General features: G+C 43.4%; 1 protein-coding gene across 1 annotated transcript in view; it reads right to left on the bottom strand.

Moving 5' to 3' along the window:
- Window positions 1–522: 522 nt before the first annotated feature.
- LOC136155414 (exocyst complex component 1-like) overlaps window positions 523–18,126 on the bottom strand; it is a 37,557-nt gene continuing 19,953 nt past the window's right edge. The window contains 4 exon segments of the mRNA XM_065917146.1: window positions 523–6,980; window positions 11,296–11,524; window positions 12,259–12,366; window positions 12,935–13,098. Of these exon segments, the coding sequence (XP_065773218.1) occupies window positions 11,339–11,524; window positions 12,259–12,366; window positions 12,935–13,098 (458 nt within the window). The 3' untranslated portion in view covers window positions 523–6,980; window positions 11,296–11,338.

Below are 18,126 nucleotides of genomic sequence, written 5' to 3'. Positions count from 1 at the left end.
AGATAGCAGTTAAAAGTCTCTGGATCTCTCTGAAATGCTTAATAGGTTCCCCTGTTGCTGTTTGAAACTGTCTTTCTTTCCATACTGCAGCATGAGCATGCAAAGTCAAATAAGCATACTTAGAATCAGTGTAGACATTTACTCGCTGCCCTTTGCTTAACTCTAGAGCTCGGGTCAGAGCCACAAGCTCCGCTAACTGGGCGCTGGTTTCCTGGGGGAGAGATTTTGCTTCTAAAACCTGTTCAGCCGTCACCACAGCATAACCTGCTTTACGCTTTCCATCCCGAACAAGAACTGCCATCTGTAAATATTTCCATGTCAGGATTGTCTAATGGGGTATCCATTAGATCTTCCCGAGCTGCATAGTTTAAAGTTAGAAATTGGGAACAATCGTGATCAGGTGTTTCATCTTCCTTCTCAGGAAGGAAAGTAGCAGGATTTAAATTTCTACAAACTTAAAGCTTAGTTACTGGTCCTTCTAACAACAGTGACTGATATTTAAGAAGCCTACTGTCTGTCATCCAAATGTTAACCTTAGAATTTAAGATTCCACTCACATCATGAGAAGTCAGTACAGTAAGGTTTCGTCCAGTAATTATTTTTAAAGCTTCAGGTGCTAATAAAGCAGCTGCCCCAATTACTCTTAGGCAGTGGGGCCACCCACGTGCAATTACATCTAATTCTTTGCTTAGATAAGCAATAGGTAGCTGGTGAGGCCCCCGGGGTTGTGTCAAAACTCCCAAGGCCATACCTTTCCTTTCAGTGACAAACAAGTTAAATTCTGACCCTGTGGGCAAACTCAAAGCTGGAGCTTGCAGGAGAGCAGTCTGAAGAACCTTAAAAGCCTTTTGAGTATCTGGAGACCAAACCAGTTTGTCAGTTTGGGCCTGCTGAGTTTCAGCTATAAGTTTATATAAAGGCCGGGCAAGTTCTCCATAACCCGGAATCCAAATACGACAGTAGCCTGTGATTCCCAAAAATCCTCTCAATTGCCTTAAAGTCATAGGTAGGGGATGGTTTAGTATAGGTTTAATTCTCTCGGGGCCTATGGCCCTAGTCCCTTCTGATATGATTAGGCCCAGATATCTAACAGATTGTTGACAAAGCTGAGCCTTTTCTCTTGATGCCTTGTAACCGCAGCCTGCCAGAAAGTTTAAGAAATCTTCTGAGGCTCGTGAACAAGCTTCCTCTGTCTCAGCACAGAGCAAAATATCATCTACATATTGTAACACTACTGCTTTAGAGCTATTAAAGTTTTGTAGATCCCGTGACAAACTTTGTCCAAATAAGTGGGGACTGTCACGAAATCCCTGGGGCAAAACTGTCCAGGTTAACTGAGAAGCTGGCTGAGTAGGGTCTTCAAAGGCAAATAGAAATTGACTTTCCTCTGCCAAAGGCACTGAAGAGAAGGCATCTTTTAAATCAATTACTGAAAAATATTTGGCTCGTTCAGGAATTTCAGACAGTAGCGTATAAGGATTAGGCACCACGGGGTGTAAAGGAACCACAGCCTCATTTATTATTCGTAAATCTTGAACTAATCTCCACTTATCATTTGATTTTTTTACACCCAAAATAGGAGTGTTGCATGGACTGTTACAGGGAACTAATAGTCCCTGCTCCTTTAAATTTTCAATGATGGGTTTTAACCCTTCCTTAACTTCAGGTTTCAGTGGATACTGCTTCTTATGTGGGAATAAGTGTGGGTCTTTGGAGCTTGACAACTACAGGAATAGCATTTTGTGCTCGACCCACAGATTTTCCATCAGCCCATACTCTAGGATTCACATTTTCTTCAACTAAAGGGAGAGAAAGGGAGGGCTCCATATTCATGAAAACAGAGGCATGGACCTTGCTCAGTATATCTCTCCCCAAAAGGGGTGAGGGTGATTCTGGCACGATAAGAAACTCGTGTGAAAATAGCACAGAATCCCAGTTGCACGATAGAGAATAACTGAAGTAATACCTTTTGGCTCGTCCAGACAGTCCCATTACGGAAGCGGATCGGGAAGAAAGTGGGCCAGGGGCTTCAGTAAGCACGGAGTAAGTTGCCCCAGTATCTAAAAGGAAATTGACGGATTGGCCTCCCACCGTTATCAATACCCGGGGTTCCTCAGGTGTAATTAGGACGGGAGCTTGTGTGGGGACCCCCGGGCACCTTCAGTCCTGATTGTCTTGAGAGTCAGACCCCTGAGACCTACACCTCTGGGGGCAGTCTCTCCTCCAGTGTGGTCCCTTGCAGACCGGACATGGAGCCGGGGGCGGCTCAGACGCCTGAGGGCAATCCCGCTTGAGATGCCCCTCCTTTCCACAGCCATAGCAAGCCCATCCCTTTTCACCTGGGTCCCTCTGGGCATTTTTCTCAGGCTGTTTAAGAACGGTTTTCATAGCCATTGCGAGGGCTTCCGCCTTTTCCTTCGTCTTTCTCTGCCTTTCTTTCTTTTCCTCATATTCCCTACCATAATAGACTGTCTGAGCCAGTTGTAACAGATTATCTACAGACTGATTTGGTCCATACGCCCGTTTTGATAACTTACGGCGAATATCTGGAGCCGACTGAGTGAGAAATCTATCCTTTAAGATCACTTTCCCCTCTTCACTTTCGGGATCAATCTCAGTGAATCTGCGAAGGGCTTCTCTCAGTCTGTCTAGGAATTTACCAGGAGCTTCCTTCTCTTCTTGTTCTATGTCTGCCAGTTTGCCATAGTTTAAAGGCTTAGAACGCGCCTGCCTGAGTCCTTCAAGAATACATCTGACAAAATGACTCTGATCCCATCTTCCTTTAGCAGTGTTAGAGTCCCAGTCTGGTTCTGTAGCTGGGACCGCCTGACTCCCAGTGGGGAGGGCAGTCATCTCGTCCTCCCTCTTTCCCACTGATTCATTACCAAGCCATTCATCTCCATAAGCAACCGCTTTACCCAAAACTCGAGGCTTTGAGTCGGCAGTCAACGTTTGTCCCAAGATATACATCACATCCTTCCAAGTAAGGTCATAATGCAGAGTAACACCTTTAAAAGCTCTAATACACTCTAATATACACTACTTCTACCCAATTCCCTTGCTTTTTACAGAACTGTTTTAATTGTAAAACAGTATTATACTTAAGAGACCCTCCAACTGGCCACCGTTCGCCATCCTCCAGTGGGTACCGCGGCCATGCAGTATCACATAGGAAGACCAGGTGTGTCTTCTTTAAGCCCTGGGGATCAAATCTATCCCAGTTTTGCAGGATACAGTTCAAAGGAGTGAGGCTGGAATTGTTAGCTCCCATCTGTAAGAGAGAAAAAAAGCGACCAGCGCCATTTTTCTACCGGAGGCGTCCCTCCCTGCTCTAGATGGGGGTGTAGACAGACATTACACCAAAAGCTTTTCCTTCCTGGTCGGACTTAGTCTGTCCCTTACCGACGCAGGCGTCACACTCGTCCCTCCCGGTTCTACCACCGAGACGGGGTGGGGATGCACCCAGGGTAGACCTGATGGCATCCCTGACTGACGTCCAGCTCTTCACCTCACTTGCCTCTGATGCCACCCAGGGTGCAATCAGAGTAACCTTCCGGAATGCCTCCCAAGCCAAGACCTCTGGGGGACACATTCGTCACCTGAGTGCCTGTGCACGACCCGGAGTATATTCCTGACCACAATAAGACTGATACAAACATGAAACTGAGATGTTCCTTCCAAGAGTCACCACACCGGTATAAGAGCCTCCTCTGCTCCAGTAAGAGCCAGTGTTACCAAAAGAAAAAAACCATTGCAGTTCCAATCCAAGTAACCTTTAACATCAGAGATGCTCTGGGAGTTAGAGCTCCATCTAGCTTCCAAACTTTCCATGCCTAGCGAGGCTAGGCGCTTCCTAACTACCAATCCAAGTTTGAGACCTAGACCACAGTAGAGTAGCAACATAGGTTACAAGTCTCTTGAAAGCCTAAGATCCGAGAGATAAGGTTAGTACTTTTAATTCCCAAGGAGTTATGAAATGGTCAGAGACCGAAAAGTTTGACCGAGAAAAAAGAGTTCGGTCCACATGCTTTGCCCGTTTCTGGTCGGCTCCCAAAGGGGACACTGGTTGCCTCTTGGCATTGGCAGGTCGGTATAAACCCCCGACAAGTTTCTGCCATAAGCCTTATGAGGTCGCCGAGGAAGCGCAGAGCAGGGCCTTTCATTCATTCACACAAGCACACCGTAGAGTTAGTAAAGAACAGCGGAAAACGTGTTCGCTAGGAGAACAAAGAAGTAGAGCTCCAAGCATCCTTACCTTGTCCTGAAGGATCCCGGACGAGCCCTCAAGATGAAAGGTTGTTGCTGAACGATAAGACGCGGGATTCTTGGCCTCCGGAGGAGACGAATTCAATCCGGGGCCAGAGACGAGGCTGGATCGCTCAGAGCTTTTGTGTAATAAAGTTTTATTAAAGTATAAAGGAGATAGAGAAAGCTTCTGACATAGGCATCAGAAGGGGGCAAAAGAGTACCCCCCTCCTAGTCTTTAGCTGTATGGTATATAGTCACTCACAGTCTGTTAATGAAAAGAAAGGAATGTCATAAAATCTAGAATGGCACCAGATAATTCATCCCAGGCCATAAAACTATTGACTTGCACCTTGTACCAACAAATAGTTTCGTTTACATAGATTAGGGGAACAATACCTGAACAAGTAAGTTAGGCCCTTTGGCGGAACCAACTTGAAGATGGAGTCTGGGGTTCATTAACATAGCTTAAGACAACATTTCCATACGAAAAAGAAATGTATTGGTTAACTCAAGGTTTGGGAGTAGTTAGCTTTAGGTGAGACCAGGTGTCATGGCCACACAGAATGTTAGGAGAAACCTCCTTTTAATTTTGTATAGAGAAGGAAAAACAGATCGCTGGTTTGTTCTTTTTGTTATAGCCACGCTTTCCGGGAAACAGACTCACTCAGAAGGACAATGCAGATAGTGGAGTGCAGTTTATTACACCGGCGGGCCCAAGGCAGAGTCACCTCTTAGCCAAGGACCCCGTCCAGCATTTGTGAAAATCTTTTATACCCCATGTGTACGTGTCCAAACCCACCACCTCAATTCCCTTGAGACTTACATAAACAAAGGCAGGGTAAATACAACTACAATAACCCCATCATTCCCGTGTTATGTGTTCAAACAGTCAATAATCAATCAGCCTGCAGTTACATTCCAAACAGTTAATAACCGATAAGCCTGTGCTTACATTCTGATAGATAGTGTCAGGGGTGATTAGTGTCTCTTTTCTCTTAGGCGATGAGTAACCTGGATATGATCTTCAAGGTTCCCCTGTCCGGAGGGGGTCTTATCCTTCCATTGTCGTTCCCACAGGCACTAAGCAGAGAGTTCAGAGTCCACTGGAGAGGCAGCCGAGCACGATCAGCACGGACAGGCCTGAGATGGAGTCCAGGCCCTATGAATTCCTTCTTCATTCCCCCCTCTTGATGCTCTTAGTTTCCATAACGAGCATCATTTATTGAGATATATTGTACCTTAGCCCTCCTGCCACCCATATGAGAGAATGCTATCAACCTCTGGGTTACAAAATTCACAAGACATTATAGGAAGCAGGGCCCACAGAGCAGTATGATTAAGATTACTATAACAACAGTTACAATGGTTTTCTACCAGTCTCCCTTTACCCAGGAGAGAACTGAAGTCCAAAAGGGAATATTTTCATTAGACATGGCTTTCACTTGATTTTTCATATCCTTCAAGGCAGTAGATACATTTTCAGACAGGTCAGGGATATACACACAACATTTAACTTTAATTACGGTGCAAGTCCCTCCTTGGGCTGCTGTGAGTATGTCTAATGCCATCCTATTTTGAATTACTGCCTTCCTCATCTGAATTTGTTTCTCATTCAAAGCTTGAATGGCTTTTGTACTGTCTAAGAGGGCCTGTTTAGTGAAATTAGTTAAGGCCTCTACTTTAACCATGATATCCGTTGTCCCTACAGAGGGTACAAACAAGGCAGCAAGATAGTCATACCATTGGAACACAGATCGTGTCCATTTTGCATGCAGATAAGGCGGGTTTACTGGAGGCTGGTGCAGGCTAGGCTTAATTCTGCCATGGGCGAAAGCAAATCTTAATGTGCAACGCCACACCCAGCCAACTGGTAACCATGGCCATAAGTTAAGCCCACAGAGCCACTGGGTCCCATTGGGGGCTACCCAGCACATTCCAGGATTATATTTCCAGTCGGAAACAGGTCACTGAACAGATTGATTGGGGTGATAGGTAACTTCCAAGATTTGTTTACATTGTTCAGGGGGTAAATAACCCATATATTTTAATTCTTTTGGGTCTAGGGGGTGGTCTCCAAATCTAACTTTCTTTTTTTTTTTTGTTCCCAGCAAATAGTAGCAGGGGTAATCAACTGTCCTTTCTCAGGAGTCATCCAGAAATGTTCATCCCAGACCTAGTAGTATTGCTCAAGGTACCGGGAGGCCTGTCCCCCTTTTGTAAAGAACACTTCTCCTTTTTATTTTTCACATATGAGGTATAAGCCTTTGTTACTTCTGTAAGGCTGGTGCTCATGTTAAATGTAACCCTATGTCCCTGGCCCATTGATGGCTTCTTTTTACACCAGGAGAGCAAAGACAGGTTATGGCTGGAGAGAGGAACAGAGTGGCGATACCCACCAGGGGAGTCTGTCCATTACTGACAGGGGCATAGCCCCACACACCCAACAGTTGGCAGAGTTGTGGCCCACGAGATGAAGACGTTGTCCTGTGCAGGAGCAGTGGTCAGGTTCAGAATTGCGTTGATGAGGCCGAGCAGCAGGAGTCGTTTACCCAGCTCCATCCTGTAGAGGGCTCGTCCGGGACCTCGTTTTCTTCTTTCTCCTCAGAATGATCTTGGTTTCCCGTGGGTCGGTGGGGTCCTTCTGGGTGGTACACTTGGCGTCCTCCGGGTCAGCGTGGTATGCCTTCTTTGCTCTGGTGTGATGGATCAAGGGACAATACCTGCAACTTTAACTGCAGTAGGGGTAGTTAGAATAACATAAGGGCCCTTTTACCAAAGGGCTAGCAAATCATGTTCCCAATCTTTGACCCATGCTTGGTCACCAAGTGTAAACTCATGAATCTGTTCCCCAAGGGGGAACGGCACCCTTTCTTGTACAAACTTAGTTACCCAATTTATTACCTTACCCAGTTCCATCTGCTGTGAAATCTTATCCCCCCTTACCTGAGGCAAATTTGTTGACACCTGTTTTATTATGGGAGGAGGCCTCCCATACACAATTTCGTATGGAGAATAGCCTTGGGACTGTGGGGTCATCCTGAGTCTGAGCAGAGCCGTCAGAAGCAAGTCCACTCAGGAGCAGTCAGTCTCTTTAAGTGTCTGGTTGGTTCATTCCACTATCTCAGAACTCTGGGCCTATATGCAGTGTGCAGTTTCCATTTGATGTTTAAAGTTTTGCTTACTTGTACTAAATCAGCTGCAAAAGCCGGGCCATTGCCTGATCCAATGCTGGTAGGAAATCCAAATCTGGGAACCATTTTCCTAAGCAGCCACCAGGCTACTTCTGATGCTCTTTCAGTCCAGGTAGGAAAAGTTTTTACCTATCTCAAGAATGCACATACCATGACCAGCAGATAATGGTAGTGTCGGTGAGGTTTCATTTTAGTGAAGTCCACTCCCAGGTGTTCAAGGGGCAGCATGCCTTTCAGGTGAATACCCAGAGGATTTTGTCTGAATACCCGAGAGGCAGCATTAACCTGTGAGCAGACAGCATGGCCTAGGTGGGTCGCTTGGTGTGTTTGGCTTACCAGAGTGTGTGCCAGCTCCTCTGGTACCAATAATTTGTCACCTGACAATTCCCACCATCTCTTTTCAGTCTTGATGGCCCCTTCTGCTCTGGCTAACCCAACAGCTGTTGTCTTTGTTTTATCATGCGAGTGCCATCAGTATATAAGACCCAATTAGGGTCTCGAACCTTGAGCCCTTTTTTAAAACAAACCCCAGATACCTTACCTCCTCTTTGTAGATTGTGCCTTCTCTTTCAACACCCGGTAATCTGCTTTCATCAACAGCTGGAGCAGTGCATTTGTCCCTTTCTAGCATTTTTCCTTGGTCTCAGGCAGCCAGCAGCAGGTCATCTCCATATTGTAGGAGCTGACATCCATACTCTTCCGGATGGAATGAGTTCAGATCAGAAGCCAAGGCTTCCCCAAAGATGGCTGTGGAGTTAGCCTTTGTTATCTGGTGCTCCCGACTGGATCTTCCCATTCAAAGGCAATTATGGGCTGTGATGCTGGGGCGAGGTGTACGCAGAAGAAGGCATCCTTGAGATCTAGGCAAGTGTAAACTTTAGTCCTCGGCGGAAGGAGGCTAAGCAAGGTATAGGGGTTTGGAACAGTGGGCTGTAAAGTCACAGTAGCCTGGTTGACTAGCCTGAGATCTTGTACAGGCCTGTAGTCCTGTCCTCCTTCCCTTTTGACTGGCAGGATTGGCGTATTCCAAGCCGACTGGCACTCTACTAGAAGGCCTGCTTGTTTCAATCTATTGATGTAGGGCAATATGCCAGCTCAGGCTCCATCCATAGCGGGTACCGGTGCCCTCTAACTGGGATGGTACCTGGATTGAGTCCCATTATCACTGGGGCGTGATGTTCAGCCAGCCTGGGGGGAGGGGGGGTTGTCTTCCACCCAGACCTCAGGGAACAATTGAGTTAGCTCTCTCATGCTCTTCCGGCCCACCCGGCTCTGCCTTCAGGGGCTCATGCAACCTCCACTCATCTTGGGTTGGCACTGAGAGAGAGGGCAAATAAGTCATAGAGTCCGTCCAGAAGGTGGGCCTCTTCTCAGGGGAGAAAGTCACCTGTGCTCCTAGTTTGGAGAGCTCTCCTCCCAACAGGGGTACTGGGCACTCAGGAATGTCACTTGGTGTCCCCCCTCCATCTGACATTTTCTGGGCTGGCAAAACGATTTAATCATCTCTTCTCCCGACACCCCAGTTACAGCGGTAGTCTTTTTGGACAGTGGTGCCACAGGTTTTGTTACTACCGACAGTTCTGTTCCTGTATCCACCATGAAGTCAATGTTTTGGTCCCCCACTTTTACGGTTACCATGGGCTCTCAGGGACCTGATATCTCTGAGCCCTGGCAGCCCTAGTTAATTTCCAAGTCAGCAAGCCCCACAACTGCGGGAGCTTCCTCTTCCCTCCTTGCCTTAGGGCATTCATTCTTCCAGTGGCCAAAAGCATGCACCGGGCACACTGGTTTGGCTGTAACGGGGACCGGGGCCTCCCTTGGGACCGTTGAAGGACTGTCCTGTCCCTGGGGCAGATGAGGTTTTCTGGAGGGCCCAAGATAGACTTTCCCAGAGCAGCAGCTAGCACTGTAAGTCTCTTGTCTGTTCTCTTTTATTCCCTCCGGCTCTCTGGCAGAGCGCAGTCTCTGCTTAATTCCAACGTCTCCCTCCCCCTCTTGTCAGTACTCACCGGGAGAGGCAGGTATAGCTTGGGCGGTTCGGTTGGAGCCGGATCCTGGCAGTGTTGGCCAGAGGCTTCTGTCACCGGGATCGGAGCCTGCCCAAACGGAGGCTCTACGAACTCCGGGAAAGCTGGCGGAGGAGCAGTGGCTGTTGCAGAAACTTCACCTGGCCCTGGATCGGGCATTAAGGCAGCCTCCGGTCCTGGTGAAGCACTGGGAGGCAGGCGTGTCATTATCCAGCATGGGGGAGGGGTCAGGTCATCCCCGTCCAAATCCTGTAGAATTTCCTTTTTTATCATCAGTCAATTTTTGTGCCATTAATATTTTTCCCTTTCCCTTCTGGATACAGAACCTTGTCCAAGTAGGAGGGTCTTTAGCTAACCCTAGCCATGAGTCAATAGATGGATATTGATCCAGGTGTCCTGGCTCGCCTGTGACTACTGTGTAGACTGCTTCCATTATTTTTAAGTTCACGGTGTTCTCTGGTGGCCATCCTGCTCCCATTGGGGTCCATTCGACCTCACAGAGTATGTGGAGGCAGTTAGGCTTCATCTTCACCCCATAGTCTCCTCCTAATCCCTTCTTTAAATTTTTAATCATGCACTCCAATACAGTTGCCTTAGATTCACTTTCCCCCATCTCGCTTACCTTCTCGGACCTTCTTCTACTTTTCCTTTTCGTTCTGTCTACGAAGTTCTCAGTACCCTATGTACTTCTCATATTTCCACTCAGTGACACTTAAATTGCCATTCTGCCTCCTTTCTAATTGGGGAGAGAAGAGCCTTACCTGCCAGACCCCAGAGGGAGAAGGGGGTTTGGCGTGTCTTCACCTGCCGGTCAGCACAGCTGAACCAGAACATCACATGGTCCGAGACTGTTTCTCCCTTAAAGTCCATTCTGCCTTGGTGGGCTTGATCAGGTGCGGATGAAAACACAGATGGGTTAAATATCTCATGTCCCAGGCCATCTCCGGAAAAGCCAATTCATACTCACTTCTGTATCCCCCTCCTTCTAGCCTAACAATTCCGAGGGGGTCAAGAATTTCACAGCAGACGGGACACCTCCTGGGGGAGGGCAGAATACGAGCATACACGGACCAGTTTCTTATCCTAAGAATCCCCTGGCGATCGCTTGGTAATAATTTTCCCCGAGACGGCGTGGACACACCTCCTAAATGTCCTTCACAAATTTCCTTCTTAAACCCTAGCACGCTCGTCAACCTGTGTACCAAGCAATCGCCACCTGCCTATTCCAGGCTCCTGTGGGTCCCCGCTCCTTCTAGTCCCTCCCAGGGGGGTGATCAGGCCCCCTCTTCCACCCTGCTGGGTGGGCTCCTCCTCACCTGAGCGCTCAGTTCCCCTGCTGCCGTCCACTACCTGCTTACGTGAAAGGTCCGGGCGTTGAAAAGCAGAATCCTTCCAGAGGGGCGAGGCGCCTTCCCCCCTCTAGGAGATTCAAGCTACAAAGCCTCGGGGTGGCCTCAAATGAGACCTGTCTCCTCAAAGCGAGGAGTTTCCTAGCCAACGCACCAAATGTTATAGCCACGCTTTCCGGGAAACAGACTCACTCAGAAGGACAATGCAGATAGTGGAGTGCAGTTTATTACACCGGCGGGCCCAAGGCAGAGTCACCTCTTAGCCAAGGACCCCGTCCAGCATTTGTGAAAATCTTTTATACCCCATGTGTACGTGTCCAAACCCACCACCTCAATTCCCTTGAGACTTACATAAACAAAGGCAGGGTAAATACAACTACAATAACCCCATCATTCCCGTGTTATGTGTTCAAACAGTCAATAATCAATCAGCCTGCAGTTACATTCCAAACAGTTAATAACCGATAAGCCTGTGCTTACATTCTGATAGATAGTGTCAGGGGTGATTAGTGTCTCTTTTCTCTTAGGCGATGAGTAACCTGGATATGATCTTCAAGGTTCCCCTGTCCGGAGGGGGTCTTATCCTTCCATTGTCGTTCCCACAGGCACTAAGCAGAGAGTTCAGAGTCCACTGGAGAGGCAGCCGAGCACGATCAGCACGGACAGGCCTGAGATGGAGTCCAGGCCCTATGAATTCCTTCTTCATTTTCTGCCGGTTAGGAGAGATAAAAATGTCTGGCACTTACAGCCTCATTCCTCCATTTGGAGACCCTTGGCCTTCCCGCCTGTTACTCTCTCAGTCTCATAGTAAGAAAGCCATAAGAAAGATTCTGATTTGAGGCTCTCCATTTTTCTCTTGCTTGCTTTCATTTATTTTTTAAGACCATGGGGGCTTCCCTGGTGGCTCAGCAGGAAAGAAATCTGCCTGCCAATGCAGGAGCCACGGGTTCAATCCCTGGGTTGGGAAGATCCCCTGGTGAAGGAACTGGCAATCCACTCCAGTATTCTTGCCTGGGGAATCCCATGGAGAGAGAAACCTGGTGGGCTACAGTCCACGGGGTTGCAAAGAGTCAGACACGACTTAGTGACTAAATAACAACAAATATACATTAAAACATCATTGTAATTTTTTAATTCTATTTACTTTTTCTTGATCACTAAAACAATAAATTTGCTTTTTAAAAATATTTTTTGCCAAGTAAACTCAGACATTTCCCCCACTCATCAATTTGGAGAATGTTTAGGCCTAAGATAGTCTAGAATATTAGATTAGATGCCCAAACACTATCCTTTTTTTTATTATCTTATATGATAAAAATTACTTAAAAAATCCTTACAATGTAAATTCTTTCTGTTCTGATATTGAAATTACGACAACATAATGATTAGGCTAATTATGATATAGATCACAAATATGAGCTAGTAAATAAATGTCACCCATACCACAGTTCCAGGCATACTCTGATGTCGCTGTAGTTTGAAAAATTTACTTATGAAGTCTTGTTCTGCCAGACACAGGGGCTCCAGTTCACTCAGTACCTGTTCAAAGATCTGAAGAAAACCAAAATGATTCTACAAAGAACTGAACAAAACGCTTAAAATAACATTCCACATTTAATCACTTTTCTGCAGCAACCAGGGAAGCTTTATCTATAATCTTAATAGAATCCCCCAAACAAATACTTCCAAGATTGACAAGACAATGCAGTATTGATGAGGCATAACAGGGTCAGAACATACCTAAAACAAAACTGACAACAATTACTCACTTGGAATCTGGAAAGAGGAACAGAGTGATAAAACTTTATTTAAACAATTTAGCTTCATAAAAGTTGTTTCCTCTTTGTAGTCACTCAAATAACTGGATTGACAATGCAAGCTCTTTATGATTTATAACAAATTTTAATAAAGCTGTTATGTCATTTAATTGATGAATCACATTTCAGTTGCCATTTGACCAGTTATTTTTTTTTTTTTTTAGATTCAGAAATGGAAAGTAAGACACGGTTAATTAAAAGAGTCAATAGAGCCCAAATCTTTGAACACAATTAAAGCAGTAACAAACTGGTGCTAGAAAACTGACAGTAATGTTTAAGAAACATGCGTCATTTTATCTTACCTTATCAAACCTGGCTCTGTCGGCGACATCGAGATCAGAGGCCGACATGTTTCCCATGTCCAGCAAGGAAGATGACTGAGACCGGTGGTTCCCGGAGCTCTGAACACTGAGCTTATTTAGACTGGAAGTAGACCCGGTTAATTTCCCGGAACTCCCGTGAAGACCTGGGAAATGATAAACCTTTAAAAGCTGTGACCTTCACGAATGAAAGGTTCATGGCATCCATCAGGGCTCCCTTCTGCTGTCCTGCTCTTCTGGGGCTCATATGGGTTAGGGCACAACTCTGCCACATGAAGAGGATGTAGAGTGTCTTCCTCTTTCATTAAGATTTGTGTTCTACTTCTGAGCCTATGTAAAGACAGGTGAAATCATACAGAATCACAGAATAAGACTGAAAGGGATCTTAGAGATCACACTGTGCCCTGCCCAGTCTCATCACAGTTGTCTGATGATTTTTCAAAAGTAGATGAGGAGTTCTTTTCCACTCAGAAGACATGACTATGGATGAAAGTCACTGACCCCCTAGAATACTAGCTAACATAATGATTGTATTTCTAGAAAAAAACTGCCATATTCCAATATTATTTGCCTCTACATTGAATCAACATATTAGGCTGAACCACATGAAACTACCAACACTCAATTAATCTTGTCCTACTAAAAACGTCAATTACACATGACTCAACTTAATACATTCCTGAACTCAGACATTCCTGTTTTTTCAGCAAGTGAATTGATTAAAGTTCTTTTAAAAACTAAACAAAACGAAAAGAGAAAAACTAACAACAAAAACAAAACCCTGAATATTTGTTGTATTTAAAATACAACTAACATAACACATACATAGTTAACTATATTAATATGGGACATCTGAGTTTAGGTATAAACATAGGTATCTATCATAGCTATGAGGAAAAATGAGAACAATATGTCTGCACAATATCCTACATACACCAAACTATTAAAGGATTCTATTTTTACAAGAAAATGTGATGTTTCTATTCAGAATTAAATTTAAACAGTAAAACATTTTTATTCTTCTTGACTATTTCTCAGCTAAACCTGTATTATTCACTGATGGTCAGAAGGGACAAATAATAAAATAAGTGATAAAAAATATGATATACAAATCATATTTGTATATGTAAAGTAAAAAATAACAACAACAAATATGATATACAGTTAGTTAGAGACAAACTTTGGTTTCATTATGCAAAATCTGACCATACGTACAAGAAATTTTATAGTTTCTAAACACAGCCTGAAAACAAAAGTATAACGGTTAAGACTTTTTATAAGTTTCTGACTACCCACCATACATGTTTAACCATGCCACACATTTCTTGGATGCAGCCATCCCACTTCCTTTCTGTTGGTTTTCTTTCTGGCCAAGCCCTGGCAACCCAGAGCAAGCAGTGTTTCTGGCGCAGCTTCTCCAGGATGAACGACTGGCTCCTAGACACACACACGCACTGAGAGCACCTGCTGACACGCCGAGCACGCCCACTCTCGGCTTCCCGTCTGACAGCACTGCCTTTCCAGGCAGTGTGGCTGCCACGGGTTAGGCTGCAAGCGTCACAGACAAAGACAAGTTAGCAAGCTGCAATCTGCACAAACCGCGCACAAGAGGAAGTTAAAGCTCTAGTTGAAAAGACACATGCAAAGAACCAGGAGCACCAAGCAACGAGAGAGGCAACATATGTTTAGTTGGTCAGCTACTGCTTGAGAAATTACATGACAGAAAAACCTTTACTAGTCTTTTAATGTACTATTTGATGCAAATATTCAGGTAAAAATATCTACATTTGTAAACCTCCCCCACACTTTTAAGTCTCCTAAGCTGATGTACTTAAATTTAAAGACTACACTTCCAAGTTCTGATTTCTGAAGAAAACAGAGTTCAAGTAAATAATTTAATACAGTGAAAATTTAATAGAAAGAACTTGCACATTTATACATTAAATGCATTAACAATCCTGTATTCACTGAAAGCTCTTGGAAGGAATCTCCACTGTACTAAATAATTTTATACTCCCTCTGATAAAAAAAATTATGAGTGGAGTTTTAAAACCATTTTAGAAATAATAAGCTAAACTGTTTAGTAACTTAGCTGGCTCTGTGAACACTGAGAATAAAACACATGTATCAAAACACTAATTATTGGGAGATGGGTAGGTAGAAGGGTAAAGCTGAGAGACAGGTCTAATGTGGGAATTGGAGTTCTTTCAGGGTCATTTGGCATTTCCTTTATCTAAAACCTCTCTTTAGTATTTGTTCGATCAATTGTAGAGATCGTTTTGTGAAACATTCTAAACCCAAATGAGAATCTAACTTGAATGGCAAAGAAAGAAATTATAGAATAAAACAGAAAATTAATGAATATAACTCTAGAAATATTTAAGAAACGGAAAACAAGGTGTCAACTCCTGCCAAACAGGGATAGTGATAGTTGCTATTGCTAGGCAAAAGCTCGAGTATAAACTAGTAATTTGCCACACCAAAAACATGTCAATCTTCCTAGCCTTGTCTGCCTGAAGTTTAAAGGAATATGAAATGATAAGGCTGGACACACAGCAACCAGGAGCGGGGGACGCACTGGAGCCACTAGCTTGTCAATCTGAACAGTACCTGCTGGCGATCTTAAGGTGTCGCTCTACTAAGTTCACCAGTTTCAGAGCAAAGCCTGATTCTGCATATAGTTTTCTTTTTTTAAAGTAGTTAATAAATACTACTAGTGCCCTATTTGGGCTCATAAAAAAGTCTATATTATTTATCAGCAAGAAGTAACAATATTCTGGTAAATTTTAAATATCCTTAAACAATTTCTGCTAGAGTACAAGCACCAAGAGGGTAGGGTCTTTGCTCATTGCTGCATTCTCAGTATCGAGCAGCGATTATCATGTAATAGGTAATTAATAAACATTTACTGAATGAATCATCCACTCAGGACTGAATGTAGTCTTGTGTTCAAGACTCCCTTTGGAGTCAACAAGATTTCTTAATTTCAGTGGACAAACACTGGAAAAAATGTGCTTGGCATATCATTTTTTAAGTTTTGGATTACTAAAGATAAGGAAGTTATTATGTAAATGGACTCAACTAATACTTGTGTGTCTTATCTTAGTAGTAAAAAGAAAAAAAATGGGCAATTTAAAAAATTATTACTAGATATCCTTTGCCTGTCTTTTCATTCAGTACATCTGAGGAATACAGAAGAAAAACAAAACACCAAAGTATCAATCTCGGGAGGACAATCCCACACCTCTGAGAGTATCAGGGTAACCTTCTGACCTTAGAAAGGCAAAGGTTTTATAAAAACCTTACCACAAAGAAAAAGTGCTTTACTGGCATTTTAACGTTGTTTTAAATTATCTAAACTAAGTAGATGTTAAAGACTTGAGTAAAGAATGGTTCAAAAAGAGAGAATTCCCCTGAATCTCTATGACTATACACAATTTCCTTTTGTAAAATACATTCAATCTGACTTTCTATTCTTTTTTTTTTTTAACCGCCCGCCGCTGACTTTCTATTTTTATTAGTATCTCGGATGCAGCATTTTCAGAGCAAGGAAAAAACAAAACAAATTTAAAATTTTATTCATAATTCCTTAATTTTGAGCCATTGAAAATTTACCTTCCCCAAATTTTAGGTTTCTCTTTTAACTGTAATTACTATTAAGAACTGATTTAAACATAATTCGAATCCTTGAAAAGGTATCTTTAAAAAGTTTACATTCTATCTATTTAGAACTTCTGAAGTCATTTGTATTTAACTTGAAATTTATTTTTAAATGTTGACCAACAAGCTACATTTTCAAAGATGAACAAAATAGTTTTTATCCTCTGAATTCTGTTTATTATTTAGTTTTTCCTTTCTTGTAACTGATAACATCAAAGTAATAGAAACTATAATTTTTTGGTTACTCTCCTATTTCTTACTACTTAATGGATACATACGAGAGATGTAATCTTAACCCTGTTTTAAAAGTATCTTCTAAACTTGTCTTAGGTTAATTAAAAATTTTTTAACAAGATAATTTAAGAACTTCAAAAAATAAGAAAAAAAAATTAAGGTTTTAGGTTAATGCAATGATACCATTAAGATAGTATTGTATTTGATTTAAATTATATTCCAATTATGTCATTTATCTCAATGAGAATCTTAAGCTTGATAAATTAATATTATGACAGGGGCATTAATAACCTCCCAAGGAGGTAGTTTTAGAAAGATTTCCCTTTTACTGCAGTAGCAAGTGATGACAAATATACTAAATGAAAACATTAAACATGTAACTGTATTAATATGTTGTTTACTAAAAAGAAAAACTGATTTTGTTATAGCCACGCTTTCCGGGAAACAGACTCACTCAGAAGGACAATGCAGATAGTGGAGTGCAGTTTATTACACCGGCGGGCCCAAGGCAGAGTCTCCTCTTAGCCAAGGACCCCGTCCAGCATTTGTGAAAATCATTTATACCCCATGTGTACGTGTCCAAATCCACCACCTACCCCATGTGTACGTGTCCAAACCCCACCACCTACCCCATGTGTACGTGTCCAAACCCACCACCTCAATTCCGTTGAGACTTACATAAACAAAGGTAGGGTAAATACAACTACAATAACCCCATCATTCAAGTGTTGTGTGTTCAAACAGTCAATAGTCAATAAGCCCGGAGTTACATTCCAACCAGTTAATAATCGATAAGCCTGTGATTACATCCTGATAGATACAGGAAAAGTTTATGACCTGTCCGGAGACAGGGGTGATTACGGTATGCTTCCTCTTAGGCAATGAGCAACCTGGATGTGATCTTCAAGATTCCCCTGTCTGGAGGGGGTCTTATCCTTCCATTGTCGTTCCCACAGGCACTAAGCAGAGAGTTCAGAGTCCACTGGAGAGGCAGCCGAGCACGATCAGCACGGACAGGCCTGAGATGGAGTCCAGGCCCTAGGAATTCCTTCTTCAATTTAACATATCCATGGTGAAACATTAACAAGGATATAAACACACCGTTTAAGAACAAGTAACCTTTAGGATGAGTTAGCATTTCTGTTTCCAAAAGCCTATTGTCCCAATATTTTTATCAGTATCTTTACCAAAGTGTAATACACAGATTCAAACCATTTAAAAAATCGGAACTAGTATCACCAATATATTAGTGTTGTATTAAAAACAAAAACAAACCACAA

This window comes from Muntiacus reevesi, unplaced genomic scaffold (genome assembly GCF_963930625.1).
Source record: "Muntiacus reevesi unplaced genomic scaffold, mMunRee1.1 SCAFFOLD_31, whole genome shotgun sequence".
Lineage (NCBI taxonomy): Eukaryota > Metazoa > Chordata > Mammalia > Artiodactyla > Cervidae > Muntiacus > Muntiacus reevesi.
This window is presented reverse-complemented; position numbering and strand designations above follow the sequence as displayed.